The sequence below is a fragment of the Leuresthes tenuis genome, unplaced genomic scaffold (genome assembly GCF_036924035.1).
Source record: "Leuresthes tenuis unplaced genomic scaffold, fLeuTen1.0.hap1 SCAF_15, whole genome shotgun sequence".
In the NCBI taxonomy this organism is placed as follows: Eukaryota; Metazoa; Chordata; class Actinopteri; order Atheriniformes; family Atherinopsidae; genus Leuresthes; species Leuresthes tenuis.
Window position 1 is genome coordinate 6,463,467 of NW_027325369.1, and position 17,069 is coordinate 6,480,535.

General features: G+C 38.6%; 4 protein-coding genes across 5 annotated transcripts in view; 2 read left to right on the plus strand and 2 right to left on the minus strand.

Moving 5' to 3' along the window:
- syt16 (synaptotagmin XVI) overlaps positions 1 to 291 on the minus strand; it is a 41,424-nt gene extending 41,133 nt beyond the window's left edge. For both annotated transcript variants that reach the window (XM_072365564.1, XM_072365563.1), the window contains exon 1: positions 110 to 291. In XM_072365564.1, the coding sequence (XP_072221665.1) occupies positions 110 to 122 (13 nt within the window). In that variant the 5' untranslated portion in view covers positions 123 to 291. The remainder of the gene's footprint in view (positions 1 to 109) is intronic.
- Positions 292 to 551: 260 nt separating this feature from the next.
- snapc1b (small nuclear RNA activating complex, polypeptide 1b) lies at positions 552 to 7,380 on the minus strand. The gene is made up of 10 exons (XM_072365094.1): positions 7,072 to 7,380; positions 6,168 to 6,324; positions 5,947 to 6,087; positions 5,207 to 5,311; positions 4,972 to 5,130; positions 2,862 to 2,921; positions 2,141 to 2,203; positions 1,550 to 1,688; positions 1,003 to 1,074; positions 552 to 893 (listed from the first exon to the last, which is right to left on the minus strand). The coding sequence occupies exons 1-10, from the start codon at positions 7,200 to 7,202 to the stop codon at positions 859 to 861; spliced, it is 1,062 nt and encodes a 353-aa protein (XP_072221195.1). The 5' UTR covers positions 7,203 to 7,380; the 3' UTR covers positions 552 to 858.
- Positions 7,381 to 8,053: 673 nt separating this feature from the next.
- On the plus strand, positions 8,054 to 9,961 carry yipf6 (Yip1 domain family, member 6). The gene is made up of 2 exons (XM_072365630.1): positions 8,054 to 8,622; positions 9,104 to 9,961. The coding sequence occupies exons 1-2, from the start codon at positions 8,284 to 8,286 to the stop codon at positions 9,443 to 9,445; spliced, it is 681 nt and encodes a 226-aa protein (XP_072221731.1). The 5' UTR covers positions 8,054 to 8,283; the 3' UTR covers positions 9,446 to 9,961.
- Positions 9,962 to 10,925: 964 nt separating this feature from the next.
- On the plus strand, positions 10,926 to 16,977 carry LOC140269997 (uncharacterized). The gene is made up of 4 exons (XM_072365051.1): positions 10,926 to 11,871; positions 12,360 to 12,563; positions 13,136 to 13,346; positions 14,876 to 16,977. The coding sequence occupies exons 1-4, from the start codon at positions 11,166 to 11,168 to the stop codon at positions 15,126 to 15,128; spliced, it is 1,374 nt and encodes a 457-aa protein (XP_072221152.1). The 5' UTR covers positions 10,926 to 11,165; the 3' UTR covers positions 15,129 to 16,977.
- Positions 16,978 to 17,069: the final 92 nt, after the last annotated feature.

A 17,069-nucleotide genomic window follows, 5' to 3' on the forward strand; every position in this document is an offset into this window, starting at 1 on the left:
GCTCGTGTTCAATCAAAATAAACCCAACCTTAAAACAGCACAATTTCCTCGCGCAGGAATAAAATCCACATTAAGGTCGGTCACACAGTGAGGACATAGTGGAACTTACTGTCCGAGGCCATGGCTGCAGTTATTTCCTTTCAGGCTGACGGCGGAATTTAGGGTTTGATCGGCGTAGAGGGGGAAGCAGCAGCATCCCCGCCGCTCCTCATCCTCCAGGCAAGCAGGTCGGCGGGCACGCAGTAATGAACCACGGTGCCTTCACAGACTGTAGGACATTTCAACTCACAGTAGGTCTGTTGTCATTTTGATTCCCGACTTGTCATTCCTGCACTTAAATGACGATGCATGCTCTTAGAGGACTTGAGCTTGTGCTCAAAGACTTCAAATGATTCGCTTTGTGTCTAGTTTTATAATAATAATAAATTACCACGTTTAAATGTTTGTAGATGTAGTGAGAGAGGAGAGAAATGTCACACAAAAAAGAGAGTGGCAAAAATAACAACTGTGAAAAAACTTTTTTATATATACAAAAAAGTGAAAGTCCATGAAGTATTTCACAACAGACATAAAAAAGCTGCAATACAGAGGCAATTTTATCTTGTCAAAAAATTAGCTGCAAACACTGAGGAAAAAGCAGGAAAACATGCTCCGACAGCCCAGATAAAATTGCTATGGTAAAATAGATGTAAAAGGCTACATCTACTCTAAAAGAACAGGGCAGGGTGAATTTTCAACAGACGTTTTCATCAAGAATGTAAAACTGATAATTGGTGTTATAGTGTATAACACATAAAACCTATGAACAATGTCAGTCAAACATCAGAACAGCATGTTGAGTCTTCTGCACTTCCTTCGTCACCACTTGAATCTTTTAAACTTCCTTGGTTTTTCTGAAATGAGAAAATCAAACGCACCAAGAAGAGCAGCCGGTAAAGTGGACGAAACTGGAGAAGGAGACGGAACAAATGCAGTGAGTATGAAGAACTTATCAAAGGCTACCTTCTGAGGGAGAGTCCAGCGTGGCAAGACGATTTATGTGAGTGGTCGTTGTGGCTTCTTTCCAGACATCACCTGCGAAATGCAAAGTGGTCGCATATGATGATCTTCATAAGTCACCCAGAAGATTTCAGCCCTGAACATTGTCTTTTAGCAGTATACTTATTTCAATTATTAGTGTTTGTAATTTACATTTAGTTACATGACCATGCAAATATCTCCATTTACTGCATAACTTTTCAATATTCACACCCTCAACTAACAAGTACATTATTTTATACACCTTTCTGCTGTGAGACAAGCGAGTATGTGGTTTATTTTTTTCCATCCTTGTAGCACAAACATCTCAGGCAACATACAAAAAGCCTCAGGAATCTGAAGTTCAGTTCAGAATATAGGAAGAAAGTAAAATAAAGAAACAAACAATAAGTACCCAGAGACAGTGTACAGATGTCTGATTCAGGTCTAATTTTCTTCTGCAAAGGATTTAAACTTTGACCAGATATTTTACCTTTGATACTTTCATATTGAAGTCGTGGGATAAATTTACCTGCTATACGGATATTTTCATTAGTTCTGGCCTTGAGTGATGGTTTGGAAATTCTGATGCGACCTGACATGGAGGCAGGTTCAGCCCCCACAACAGCGGAATCGATCTCCACTTGACGATGTCGTCTTGACTTGGAGGCCTGTGAAACAAATACATAATTTCTTTTGTTTTACCCCACATTCTGTAGCCTAATGCTTTGAAACAAAGAAATTCAGTGCATTTAATTTAATGAATACATAATATGTTTCATAAAAAGTATGACAAACTTATGCTAAGTGAAATCATAAATTAAGCAATATGATTTAAAAAAATTATATAAGTGATAATAAATTAGAAATTTAACACCCTGTACTTCAAAAACAATATAACAAAATTTGAAATGGATATGAAACTATGATGAGTGAAAAAAAGCACATGAAAATATGAAACCACATACATAAAGACAACAAGATAACACTTGAGTGGTAGTTTAAAATATGAAGTTTTCTTTTTCTATCATGACTGTAAAAAGGTAAACTTTTAAGAAAGCCTGGATTTTAAAAATATGAATATGAATAAAAATAAAAGCACAACATAACGCGACACACAAACCTCTGAGGCTTCTCCAAATGCCTTTGATTTGATGGATGCGAGGAGGTCGGCTCTTTTGGAGCACTGAGGACACAAAACAGGTGGTCAGTCAGTCAGCACTCTAACACAGCTTTAAGAAAGCTCCAAGAAAATGCAGGAAGAATTTCAATTCACTTGGTTTGGAGAGTTTCACATCTTGCATACCGTTATCCACATGTAGTCAGGTTTTTTTGTGCCTTTTGGCCTTTCACTCATACACATAAACAGTTTTATGTCACTGAAAATCAAGCTTTCAGAAAACTATCACTAAGACTAAATTCACAAACTCAGTTTACACTGTTGTATCGTCAGAGATAAGTCTGAGATTTTCAGCTTAAGCCATTAGAAAATTAATATTCCAACACGTTGTGGCAGATCTGGCAACACAGCAGCTCATAAAATCAGATTTATGATGTGGATTGAAGGATATCATACCACAGTTGTTACAGAACACACCCCAATAGCACAGCTCTTTTTCCTCTGATTTTAAAACCTATTTATTTTTACTTGGTGATCTGTGATCAGTCATACTTGGCTTGTGGCTAATAACACATTTTTCCTGTGATGTGATGAACTCAAAATGCTTTCCTTGATTTACAGGATTGTTAGATGCTCACAACAGCACTTCCATGTAGTTTCTGTTTGTTTTCTGATGTGGGATAACTGAAAAACCCAGAAAAAGCCGAAAAGAAGCCTAACTCACCTCCTGCTGTGATGATGTTCCTTCGTTGCAGTCTTCATCTTCATCTTCATCAACACTGTCCTGTGAAACCAAAACGAGCATTAAATGGCTTGTGAAAAAAAAAAACTGTTGTGGTCCTAAAAGCCACAGATTTGCCTTGTTAGGATTTGGGCAGTTTGGTTGCAAAGACACCTTCGTTTGTGAAGTTCAGTTTCATCAAAGCCACTTTCATTTCTTTCTGTTTGTGAGGTACAATCCCAACTTCAAAAAGGTTGAGACACCGTTGAAAATGAATGATTTGCAAATCTGATTAAATGATATCTTAGTAAAAATAGAACATATAAAATGTTGAAAGTAAGATATTTTAAATCTTACGAATGACAGATAAGCTTCATTTGATAACAGCTTCATTTTCATGAAGTAGTAAAATAACTAACTTTCAACTTTTCATGTTTTATGTGCTCTATTGTGAACAAAATGTTGGTTAAAGGGATATGAAAATCGTTGCATTCTGTTTGTTTTTTTATTTACATATTACACAGCTTCCAAGAAGCCCATATGGACTCCTACAGTAAAAAACTAAGTAGGTGAAGGGCAGTATACCAACTTTTAAACGAAGCCAGGTATGGAGTAAGATGATACTGTTTGTAATTATATGGTTTGATGTTGAGTTACGTAGCACATTTTAATTAACCCTAATCTAAGGTACTCACCGAGAACAGTTTGGCGAAAATCGGCATCCTTCGGAAGCTATTTAGATAACTTGCGATCCATATAATGGATTGAACGGGACTTAGACAATACAGCCTCTAAATAAGGCATTATCTGTTTTTATTTCACCAATACTTTAAGACGAATGAATGAACGATCGCGTAATATTGCTCTATTAGCACATTGCTACTGTTATGTGGATACTTGCAGCTATAGGAGAGCTAACGGAGGGAATTCTACACACACCTCTACTGGGACGACTTCATTGACACGCATGGCTGCAGCACATCTCATTCACTCCGGTAAAAACGTCCATCTTACTCAAAGTCGTTGTTCACATTGTCAAAATTTGATAAATATCCTGCCATGTTGCACAAAACTAGCAGTAGCAAACTCCACGTGAAGTTAGCCGACTGTCACAGAGCATGGAGTAAATAAACTGTGCTCCAGGGGGGCGTGTGGATGAAGTGGTCCCAGTAGAGTGCCTGTGTAGAAATCCCTCTATTAGCTCTCCTATAGCTGCAAGTAGCCACATAACAGCACCTATGCGCTAACAGAGCTATAGTACACTTTCGTTCATTCATTCGGCTTAAAGTATTGGTGAAATAAAAACACATAATGCCTTATTTAGAGGCTGTATTTTCTATGCCCTGCTCTTTCCCGTTATATGGATATACATGATCGGGAGTTATCTAAATATCTTCCGATGGATGCCGACTTTCGCCAAACTGTTCTCGGTGAGTAGATAAACGTATTTCATGCCAGAAATAAGGTCTAGGTTTAAAAATACCGGAGTTCCCCTTTAATTGTAATCACTTGACTACATCTAAATAACTCTGATGGTGTAGAATCAGGATCTAAATCTGCCTTTCTAAAATATGTTAACTTGTGCTCAATCTGCTGCACATTGTACATATATGCTAGGGAAGGATTTGGACTCAGAGTTCTCTAGTTTTTACAACCGTCTTTGACATACAACTGAATATTTAGCCCACTTGGTAGAAAATAGTGATACATATTTTAATCATCCATCATTCAGCCTAGAAATACCAGGATATAAATTTTTGCCAGCTAAAAGGGGAAACACAAAATATAATGCAATAATGTATGATCCAACAAGAACAGGGAAAGAAATACAAGCGATATGATACAACACCCTAAATTATGCAATGGGGGGGTGAATAATAGGATAGGATGAGATAAGATAAGACAATAATATATGTGTAGAGACAGTGAGAAATGACTAGACACAAGATGATACGATATAACAGACAACATAATACTACATGATACGACACAATGGTTCACAATACAAAATAAGCCATAAAAGAAGAAAAACATTTATTTGCAGTTAGGAAAATGTCCCTTAAATACCAGTAGATGCTAAAACAATTGGGATTATTCTATGGAGATATCTCACCTTCCTTTGCTGCCACTTGTAGAAGTCAAGCACAGTGCTGCGAAGCCGTGAGACGAGGTCTTTACGGATGAGATTTACAGACGAATCAGCCTGCGCTGTTATCTGAGAGATGACTGAGGTCTTCATCTTTTCATACATCTCATTAATATTGGACATTTCCTGCAACAACATAAGCATTATACATTTTTATAACTCTACCGCTGAAGAATCAAAGGAGGGCAGAGTCTCTGCTCACCTCAAGCACCTCAACGTTGACCAATTCCTGCGGGCGGGACGCTCGTTCTACGAACTGCTCGCACAACACAGACCTCTCCACCTTCCTCTTCTTCTTGTAGACAAGCTGGAGGCAGAGCAAAAGGAAACATAATGAATTACTAACTTTTTAAAAAACATATGGATTATTTTTTCTTTTATTTGCTTTCAGTAATAAATCTCTAACTCGTGTTTTAACATAACAATAAAAACCTCAGGCTTTTCATTTGGAACACAACCTGCACATACTGTTGTTGTTGATTTTTGTTTTTTTTTCTTTCTCCACACATTTAACAGGTACTTTATTAGGAACACCGGTTTATTTGTGCAGTTATACAATTAGACTTTTGCAGCATGACATTTGTGAGCCTGGTGTGACAGATGGTTTTGTTTCAGATAATCGTCTTGGAAGACCTCTGCATCAAATGTTTGGAAAAGAACAGGCACATCCAAAAAACTGGTCAAAACCATCAGTGACAATCAAACTTTAAACAATCAGATGACCCAAGTGGAACAACATAAAGCAAAATCTAAGACTTTCTGAGATCTTGTCAAGTGCAGAGTAGAAAAAGTTGGGCCCATTGTTTTGGCTGCCTTCAGTGACTGACTCTCCCTTTTAAAGAATCTAAGCTTCACTGTGTAACATAAACTTGCCCCAGGGGGGCCTAGCAAGGTAATGTCAACCCCTTACTCTAATATGGCATATTGAGTATGGCAGTTTACCAGAGTGGGCATGGCAGTGAAGTGGAAGGCTTTGCAGAACATCAGCTGTTGGAGGATGTAGACAGCATCAAAGTGTTGCGCGTCCAACGCATCTTTCTTAAACTTCTTGACATCTTCCCAGTCCCTCAGAGACAGACGGATCTATATCCGGAGACAAAACTAAATTTCAATTATCTGTGGCAGCTCATTTAAACACGAGCTATGCATGCTACCGTCCTTACCTGCTCTGAGGGTGAGGCAGTCTGGCACTGATACAAGCTATACAACAAGTAAAGTCCTCCAACACGGATCTGGAAGCTAAAAGGCGGAAGAAAGTAGCAGCTAGCCGTGTCCAGAACCAGACGACTGAAAACCCGCTTCTCGTGATTCATTGTTCCACTGTGGCAAGAAAAAAGACAGAAGAATTCACAATGCTGGAAATGATTAATTTTCACAATTCTGCCAAACTTTGACATTACTTATGAAGCAGAGAGAGTTTTTGTGTCCTTTTTATCTTTATGATTAGGGAGGCACCGTCTCCAGGACCACATTCATCATTAACTGCTAAAAACATGAATATGAGAGCCGAAATAAATATTTTCTTTCCAGGCTCAATGCCTTAGAATAACAGTTTATTTAATAAGCTATAACTATGATGGACAATCAGAAAACTACAACATAATGAATATAAAGATTAGTCTCAATCATAAAAAGTCTGCATTACCCTCCAAAAATGAGGGGTTATGAAAAAATAAATTGTTCAGATAAGATTTGGAAATAAATAAAAGAAAATAAATATGAACTGGTCAAACCTGATTCAATTACCCCTATCAGTGTTTGTTTAATTTATCAAGAAAGGACTGTATTTTTTTATTTACATCATATAAAACCAGTTTAAAGGAAAATACCAAACGCGTGATACCAACAAAAAGTGGAATATGTAATAATAATAATGATAATAATAATAACTTGTAAAGTATCAAAGGTACATGCAATGAAAAAAATGCGTATCAAAATTTCTGAAGAAGTAAAGGAACCTTGTAGAATTCATATTTTCACTTTGGAATTAATAAAGTATTTAATCATACCTAAAAGTGTTAGCTGCGCATTTAACGACATTCATGGACATTTTCACTGTACACTTACGAAAAAATCTGAGAGAACTTCATTTCCCTCCAAATGCTCGAGAAAACCTCAAAGCGGACCGACTGTGTTCGCTGGAAACGATTCAGCAGCTCCTCGCAGTCTGACTTCACCTGTTTCCTGCAGAAATCCATCTCAATGCTGCCTCCAGACACGAATAAGCAAAAAATAATAATAAATCCACAAATTGCCTAAACCTTATTCACCAATGATCACATCTTCATTTTTGTCACGTTTCTGCAGAAAACAATTCGTCGTTTGGAGTCCCAGGATGTAAACACACAAGACTGTCGAGGCTCAAATGCGTCATCAGCAGCCGACGTGTCGATTATGAGCAACGTTGATGACACCTTCGTAATCATCGTAAAAATGAATACCAAAGTATAAAGAAGAATAAAGAAGTTGTATTTAGAATTTCTTATGAGAGTATAAATTAGTTTGACATCAATTTAGCGTAAGAGATTACCATGTATGCAATGTAAGCAAATAAAAATTTACAAAAAAAAAATGTAACTTACATTGTGTCACAAGAGTATTCAAATGAAAGAAAACCCATTATGTGTGTTGTACAAATGCTACTTTGTCAAAATATCTTTGATTCAAATATTTTGTTGTTATAGCTATCTTCGGGTGATACGTAACAAAGTTTTTAGTGGCACAAGCTAATACCTTTTTTCAAATGTAATTGGATAATTTTTTGTTTGTTTGTTTGTTTTTTAAGGAATTAATAAAACAAAAATGTGATTCTATTAAGTCAGGATTTCTTACAGGGGGCAGTTTCTTTTTTTCCCAGCGATGTTGAAATACAGAATACAAGGTAATCATTAAACTGCTATCTTACATAGAATGGTTTTAATTCTGAATGCTTCGGGGGATGTATTTGCTTAATTTGTCTTTAAAAAAATTAATTTCATTGTATATGGAAAAGTATCCAAATTATCCCATTCCAGACAAAGGAACTGTTACAGGTGCACTGAACGCACCACACGGATGTGCATGCGTTACGTTGTCCGGAAGTAAACAATCCCCAGCTGACGTGGAGTGAAACCAGTTGGACCATCTTAAGGAACCATACCTGAAGTACTTGGTTCTTTTGGGACGTTATCGTCTCCCGTTGCTGTCTTGGTTTACAATAAGTTTAGTGGACCATATTGGCGTCGTCTGAGCTTTTCATATAATTGCGGGCGTCCAGTTAGACCTTTACTGAAATCAAAGATGGCGTCAGCGGAGGAAGCCAGCAAGCCGTTTGCTGGGCTGTCGGATGTCTCCATATCGGAGGATATCCCGGTGGAAGGGGACATCTCCGTCCCTGTCGGCCCCTCCAGAAGAGACGACGAGTTTTCCACGTTGGACGAGCCGGTGAAGGAAACCATCTTGCGAGATCTGCGGGCAGTGGGGAAGAAGTTTATACACGTTTTGTACCCGAAGAGGAGCTCGGCTCTGCTGCGGGACTGGGACCTGTGGGGCCCGCTGCTGCTCTGCGTGACGCTGGCTCTTCTGCTTCAAGGTGGCGCGGCCGACAGCGACGACCAGGGAGGACCGCAGTTTGCCGAGGTAGCATACTGACGTTTGTTCTGTTTTTTTTTCTGCTGGTACTAGTTGTGAGGGGAGAATTAAGATTTCCTTGTTTTAATATTTAATATAATATAAGAAAACAGGAGAAGATCTATCATACAGCTACGTGGGATAGATATCCAGAGGTTTTGGCAGGCAGAGAGATGTGTGAGGACCCCCATAAGTAATGTTACTTCATTATATAATGGGTTTAACAGAGGATCTGCTGATATACTTAACCTTAATCTTTATTTAACCATGAGGTCATTAAGAACAAATTCTTACTCACAGTAACAATAATTGGCTCCAAATCATTTGTGACAATGTGGTGCAGAAGTATGAGACATTGAAATAAAAGCAGTGTTTCTTTCACCTAAGAAATTTGAGTTAAAATGATAGTTTTTCCAGTGTATCTTGGAACAAATCCCTCTAATGAGCAATCTGATTAAATGTAAATCTCTATATATTTTCCTTGTCCTAGGTCTTTGTCATTGTCTGGTTTGGCTCCATCATCATCACTGTCAACTCCAAGCTGCTGGGTGGCACCCTCTCATTCTTCCAGAGCCTGTGTGTGTTAGGATATTGCATTTTGCCTCTGACGGTGGCCATGGTTGTTTGCCGGATTGTCTTGCTGAGTGGCACGGGAAAAGTCAGCTCCATCGTGCGGGTGGTAGTAGTGACAGCATCCTTCGGCTGGTCCACCTTTGCTTCCACAGCCTTCCTTGCAGACAGTCAGCCGTCCAACCGCAAGGCACTGGTGGTGTATCCGGTGTTTCTCTTCTACTTTGTGATTGGGTGGATGATCCTGACATTCACGCCATGACATTGGAGGAAACTAACTGAAACCAAAACTTTTGTAGAGTGAAAGAACTCAAACAGAATCCAGAATCTGCCTTTGGAGAAAGATGAGCAACTACTGACAGGACTATAGGTGTTTCTGGGTGTCTGAAAACAGCATTTAGACTCACAGAACACCGAAGTAATTCCTTTCTCCTTCTTTGAGGAGGAGTTGCCAACAAGGCTGCTGCAGCTGAAGAGAAATATATGTTTGTTTTTTTCCACTTTTTCCCAATTGTGTTTACATTGTGTAAATAGAAATAATTAATGAATGTTGGAACTACTAGAGTTACAATTATTTTTTCCTTCCCCTTTTTGTCTGCAGGGTGTGCTTCAGAACTTAATAATTTTTTTTCTCAGTCAACACTTTTAGACATTTAGCTGATGTGTTTGTGCAGTTTGACTAAAGTCCTGGCTGTAAAATTTCTGTTTCTCATTTTCTTAGATGGTTGACATCAGGAGGTGGTGACCCTACATAACATTAAATTTACATTTGAATGTGTTTCCTGCCTAATTCTGCCCTCAGCTTCTCCTCTTCCAAAACTGAAGTCAAGTAAACCACATAATTTAATTCATTGTTAAAATATTTTCAGTTGACAGCCATGTCTTTAAGAGCCCACCACTGTATATTACTTACTGACTAAGTAATTGCAACAGTTTTCAGTGATGTGAAAACAGTAGTAATTCATTTAGATTGATCAGGTTGGGTATTTCCTTTAACGCCGCAATGATGCTCAGCGGCAGTTGGCTCAGGACTGACATTTGACCATTTCACAGCAAAATGTTGTTTTTTTTTTTCACAACCTGCAAGTACACAATGCTGTGCAGGTTTAACCACATTGCACACTTGTCTTCCTTTTGACTAAACTGACACTGACTAGTAATGAAAGCCACTACTATAAGAATGATGTTTTAAGGTATTTTTTGTGAAGAATCAAATGACATACCCTTGGCATGGTTACGTATCAGAACAGATGAAAATCTCAGAAAGACACAATTTTGGAAGAATCCAAAGACTTTTCCAAAAAAAAGCATGTCAAGATTTGCAAAGACCATTTACAGCTGAACCAAGTGGATAGAAGACCAAGCACGTGGGAGTTATTTGTCTCTCCAGTCATTAGTTGAATGAAAAAGGTTTTTCTTTGAACTCTGATAAGGAGAATCATGTTGCTCTATGTAGGACTTTGTGCTCGAGCCCATATTGTCCAGCCATATAGTTACCGTGTGGAAATTCTACACAGTCACTTGAATATTGAGGTGAAAGATAGTTATTAGTAACTTATTTGAAAGATCTGACTCCTCTGTCTTTTGAATTTAGATGTTTATATGCAACAAATCTCCGATATTAAAATACCCTCACGTGGCTGACCTGCATCTAAAGTATATAGTAAAGTATATATTATTTTTGTCTGTAGAGGGCAGCAATGATAAACTAGTAGAAATTCACGAGAAGAAGAAAACGAAGAAGAACGTAGAGCTGACGTCATCAAGAGAAGACCGCCGCAAACTCAGCTGTATTCCTATGTAAACATCAGCTTGGGGTTTCAGTTAGTGCCTCACTCGTGTCAGTAACAGCGCTAAATTAAAGTAGTCTGAGTCGTTTAGTATTTCACACACGGGTGAAGTTACTCGATCCGTTTTCTGCGCTCCTGAGGCGGACCAAGGTATAGATTAAAGTTATCAACGTATTAACGGTCACTTAAGTGATGGAGGGGCCGCCGCAGCTTCCACCTGAACTGTGGGTGTATGTGTTCAGCTACCTTAGCACGGAGGAGAAACACACGGTTCGCACCTGCTGTAGACACCTGAAGAAGCTTGTCGACCACCCGTCCCTGTGGAAGGACTACACCGTGGTACTGTCTGAACTCCGCCGCTACACATACGGCTACTGGGATACCTTGAGCCGCCGTAAGCTCACCCGGGTGGCGGTGCGACACCTACGGCGTAAAGAGTGGCGACGCCTCGTTAAGTTCCTTCCGTCGCTCACGGCGATTGTGTTTGTTGACGGAGGGCGCCAGTACAAAGAAAAATATTTGGACAATTTGTCCAGGTTTCCTGAACTGCAAGACCTCGGGGTACGGAACGCCACTTGGGATGAATCGATGCTGGGGCGTTGTCTCATCGAGCATCTTCGGGAGCGGCTGACCCACCTTAGCGTGTGCAACGTCCGGCTGCCCTGCACGGTAGATTTCATCAACATGGTGTCGCACCTGGTCAACCTACGTTACCTGCTTTTCCATCAGCAGGGGGAGGGCTACGGACTGGACACGGTCAGGCCGGTTCCACGCAACGTATTCCACAACCTGCTGCTGAACCTGAAGAAACTTAAATACCTATCCTGGGGTATGAAGGGGGAGCCACCAGAGCCGCTTCCCGAAGACTATCTGAGCCCCCCGGCCCCGGACCAGCCAGGTCAGTTTGACGCTAATCAACTGTCCGTACCAGGAGATACTACTGTAGTATTTCCTCATGGCTAAGGAACTTAAAGGACAGGAACAATATGTTATTTAAATAATTTAATGTATTTGTACAGTTCAGCAACAAACGTTTTACAACTGAAAAAAATTTAAAAAAACAAAACATTTTTAGGTATTTTCACAAACATTGAGTATGTTTGAATGTGTCTTTAGTTTTTAAACTAAGAGCAGGTGTTTGTACCTGTAAAAGGGAATTATCACTAAAACAGATGGTAAACAAACACTGGCCATTGTCTCTTAACTAAAGTTCGAACTGTTATGTTACTCAGTGGCTGTTTAAAGCATGGGGTGGAGGGGTTGGCTGCCCTCAGAAATAGCTTGTACGATCATCTCTGGCTGTGTATGATGGCAGGATTGTCAGACCAGCTACTGTACCCCAACACAGTGTTAATAAGGACTTCGTCTTTTTCATTTACCCTGTAGGAGCATCTTCATATGGTGGCCCATCGCTGATAAGTCTGGAGCTTGTTGATTACCCAGAAACAACCCTCCCTGAAAACGCACTGAGGAGTCTGACGACACTCAGGTCACTAACAGTCCGCTACAGGTATATCAGAGAAGGAATTGAGTGTCGCCTCAGGTCCTGGCTGAATCCTTTGAGGCAGCTAGATTCACTCACTATTATCGGTAAGTTGCACTACATTTCTTTTTTTGTGTTTTTTTTATGTCAGTAGTTCAAAACAGCAACGTGCTAACAAGGCAGATCAGAAATAATTTGAATAATGAGTAAATGAAAATAGATCTTTGTGCATTTTCATTTAAACTATACATAATAATCATGATGGACAGTTAGGATGTGTCGAGGTGAGTCACTGCGTTAGTCTTCCCATCTCGTGGATCTGATGATTTTGAGTTATTAGCGGGCTGTTGGTTGGATCTGCAGCCAAATAATCTGCTCGTCAACCTTTCAGATAATGCACCAAATAATGCAATTCCTTGGGCAGTTCCACAAAATAATTTATCAGAACTTACTGTTCAGGATGTTATGGCAAATTAAAGAACTAATTGTGTTGAGGTGGAACAGTTTCATATTTTCCCTTAGCTCAAAGTTTTCTTTTTAAATAATTCTTCTTCTGATTTTACTGCCTTTTTAAGTACATGGCATGCATCCAGTTCTTCCAAGTTGGAAAATGTAGAGGCAGAACAAAGCAGGGGAAGTGATTCATTAAAATCACCGTCTGCTGCTTTCTTTTTGCCAGGGGGAAATTCTCTTGCCACATATACAACCACTATCCCTTCCAGTGTGACCAGGCTGACGCTTAGAGTGGCCATAACCCTGAAAGACATGGACTCAATCGCTCCAAAAGTTCCTGGACTGGAGCACCTGGACATAGAGCAGAACCGCTCCAGCGGAAGCCTCTGCAGACGAATCCCCATGCTGTTTCCACAGCTCAGGACTCTCAGGATACGGTGAGCCTGCCACATTTTTTTCCTCCTAATAATTACTAAAAGCCCACTGAGGACCCCCCAGACTATTTACTTGTACCTAAAAGATACTGTTGTATATATTTACTGTATATAGATACTGCTTTCTTTTTATATACGATAAAGGATAATTGCACACTGCAGTAATTTATTGGACCATACTGTGTGTAGGTTTGACAGTTGAAGATTATTTTACTTGTGATTATTTTTAGGATGTCATTACTTGTTTGTGAAATGTCAGAAGATTGTGTTATTTCTTATAGCTCAAAGAGAAGTCTTCAGATATCTTGTTCTGTTTCACCAGCAAAAATGGAAGCATGATTATTTATTAATTTAACACTCATGAAATGAAGAAAAATAGGGCATACAGATGATAATGTTTACTTTATGTGACGTAGATGAAGTGGTCAAAAGCACAATTGGAAGAATTTTGAAGGATTTTAGATGGGAAAACTATTTTAAGGAATAATTTAGTAAGAATGAAATCTGGGTTGATCTAAACTTGACATAACAAATGAATGGACTGACAGATATTCAGTGGAGAAAAGAAAAACAACTTTTGTTACATTTTTTAAGCAAAAACATCAACAACTTAGTAGTTTTCTAATGTAAAAAAAAAAGTAATTTGCTTAGTGTTGTAATTTTAGTGATTGTCAGCTATCAGTATTGTTCATGTAATCATTTCATATGTCAGTTTTGGATGCTATAAATACAAATTATCATTTGTATTAGCTCCAACAAAATTTCCAAGCAAGTTCTACACTATCTTCATCCATTTTATTCAATAAACAATTAAAATATACTAATTCTCTGTATAATTGTTCATTTTAATAGAAATTTATTTTGCCATCAGGTTTTGTTATTTAGAACTGGGAAATAAATGATCATGAAGTGTATTTACCATAAAGTTTCGCAGTTTACAAGTGAGAGTCATGGTACTATTTCCATCGTATGTAGAAACATAATTGCTCAACTGTTAAGCCCCACTTCAGACATGGATTTAACAGAAACTGAGCCTGTCAGTATCATATGAAAATGACCCTTATGCACCCTTTTGCTTTTTTGTCAGAATTCGTGACTACATTCATACAAAAGCCCTTTTAAAGACATGAGGTATGCAACACTGATGGCTTCGCTACTCTTTTAAAGGAATGGGAGTCAGATGTCAGATACGGGCAACATTGACATGTCACACTGAAAGTTTCAGCTTTGCAAGATTGCTGTCGTGATCAGTCGAGCAGTCTAATTCATAGAAACTTGTGCATTGGCGAGGGGTCCTAGACTGAAAAACTACCTTTTCAGTTGCGCCCATCCAACCGTGGTATGTTTTACAGAAGCACAGTGCAGTTGATAATGGTAGCCCGAATTATTACAGCAGTATGACATGCTGATGGGGACTTCAGTGCTCTGCCTCATTTGATTTACTGTCCTATCCTGACTGAATATCATATATTTTATTTGATTGATATTTCATGCTTATGTACATAAATGATTTAATGTCTCACCTTATCCAGCTTTTTCCGCCGGGAACCAGAGAAAGACCTGCTGAGCCTTCACAAGCTGCGACACCTGGTACAGTTGGAGCTGCTGGTGGAGCGCTCGTTCATTCTAAGAGATTATCTCAACGGTCATCCCTGGCCCAGCCCCTGTGTGCAGGAGCTAATCAACGAGCTCCGGGAGTTGTCTGAGAACAGGATCACGGTCATCACCACAATGCGACAGAGAAACCCTCTCCGCGAATGTGACTGTGTGTGGGAGGGGGACTGAGCTTGTGAGAGGGACATACCAGGGAAAGTAGTTAATTTATCCTTGAAGCACACCACTAGACCGCTGCTAAAGAAGAATAAGCAGTGAGTAAAAAAAAATAAAAAAAACTACTAAACCACAAAGTTCTGAGCTGGATACTGCTGTTCGTCATGCCACTTCTTTTCTGAAGTATAATGTCTGAAGGCTTACTGAAAGTCTTAAGACTTCAGAACAATAAATCAAACGACAGAGCCTAGATGTGGTCATTTTTGGGTGATGACCCAAAGTTCAGAGCAATGGCTGATTATATATTATAATGTCCAGTTAGCTGGTTACCAAACTGGTAAAATACCCTCACTGAAAGTTATCCAAACGAAACAAAAATGTATTAGACATACACAAGTATGAAAATGTGAAAACTACGTGATGTAGATATTCCAAAATAAACCACATAACTGATTGCAATATTTGCAGCAGGGTGTTTTTGAATGACTGAACATGTCAAAAATTGTATCTCCAACTCTAATAGGACTTATTCAGATGTTCTATGAAAGATCCAAGACTACTCCGTTTACATGATGTTAACAGAGGAAAAGCAGCTAATCTTTGGGAGTTTCCCCTATTCCAAAGCACAGAGTTGGAACAGGAGTCAGGACAAAAGGCTGCTTCCATGTTGCTTTAGAAGCACAAGGTTAAATTAACCTGAAATACTGTAATGATCTGGTTGTAATTATAAACACAAATTTTGAAACATTGACGGCGATTAAGATAAAGAAGGCAGATGAGGCATTTTTCAGATGTTTATTTAACCACTGGCAATTATTGCCCCAAAATTGACTGTTACATTAGAAATGTAAGGAACAGATACAGTAAACATCAGGGTACTTGAATTATAAATTCTAGCTGCTGAAAAAAATGCTGCTCAGCTAAAACAGATCAATGCTGCTGGAACTTCTTCTTTAGTCTTGGAAATCTGCCAGTATTTACTGCCTAAGATGTATTTACTGCCTAAGCTGTAGTTACTGCCTAGCTGTGAGCATAGCTGATAAAGTGGATCACTTTGTTGGGCACTAATGATGAAATGAAACCTGATAAATCTAGCTCACCATTAGCATGAGCCACAGGGAGTAAACTGGAAAGCTGCCACACGTTAGTCTAGAGGAATTTCCACAACTTTATACTAAAGAGTTTATCTGCACTAGTAAGTCGAGCCTTGCAGGCAACCTTTTTTTTCTCTCACTTGACCAACAAGCAGTTATATGAAAATATGAGGCTCCTGAAATCTTAACATTTATTTTCTGATCATAATGTTGCCCCCCTGCCTTTGCTTTCGAACTTGTTATAATCAAAGTATTGATTTCAGGTTGTATATTAAATACATCTGAAAAAGCAGCTCATTTTTTTCTTTTAGATTTTTATGCTTTATCGATACAGTCTGACTGAAGCTACAAGTGCAAAACTGATAACAAAAGCAGCTTTAAACCACCCAAAGATTAACTTGAACTTTAGAGGGTTTTTTTTCCAGATGGTACTGTTATCAAAAGTTCTAAATATCATAATAAATTATTATATTTGGTCTCTTTCTTGTTACTTTGGCATTCTGTACTGTTGTAGATGTTTTCTTAAATTACACTCGGCCATCTCTGCCACTAAAGGTCAGTTATTTTTTCCCTGCAAGTTCATTTGTTCAAAGAAACTAAAAGACTTAAAAGCTGAGCAATGTTCTTTCATTTGAATACAAGTTCATTAAAAGCTGCACGCCTCATTACTTCATTTAATTACTTGTTGTTACAAAAAACTCAATAAATGCAATGCAAGCTCTTTATTTTCTTTTTTTATTTATTTTTTACAAAAAAATGTTTTCATCTCAAATTTGTTTTTTCCTGAAAAATACAGTATTGTATGAACAAAAAAATAAAGTCCTTGAAATTTACTTCTTAGTTTTTTTTCTCTTGAAACCTC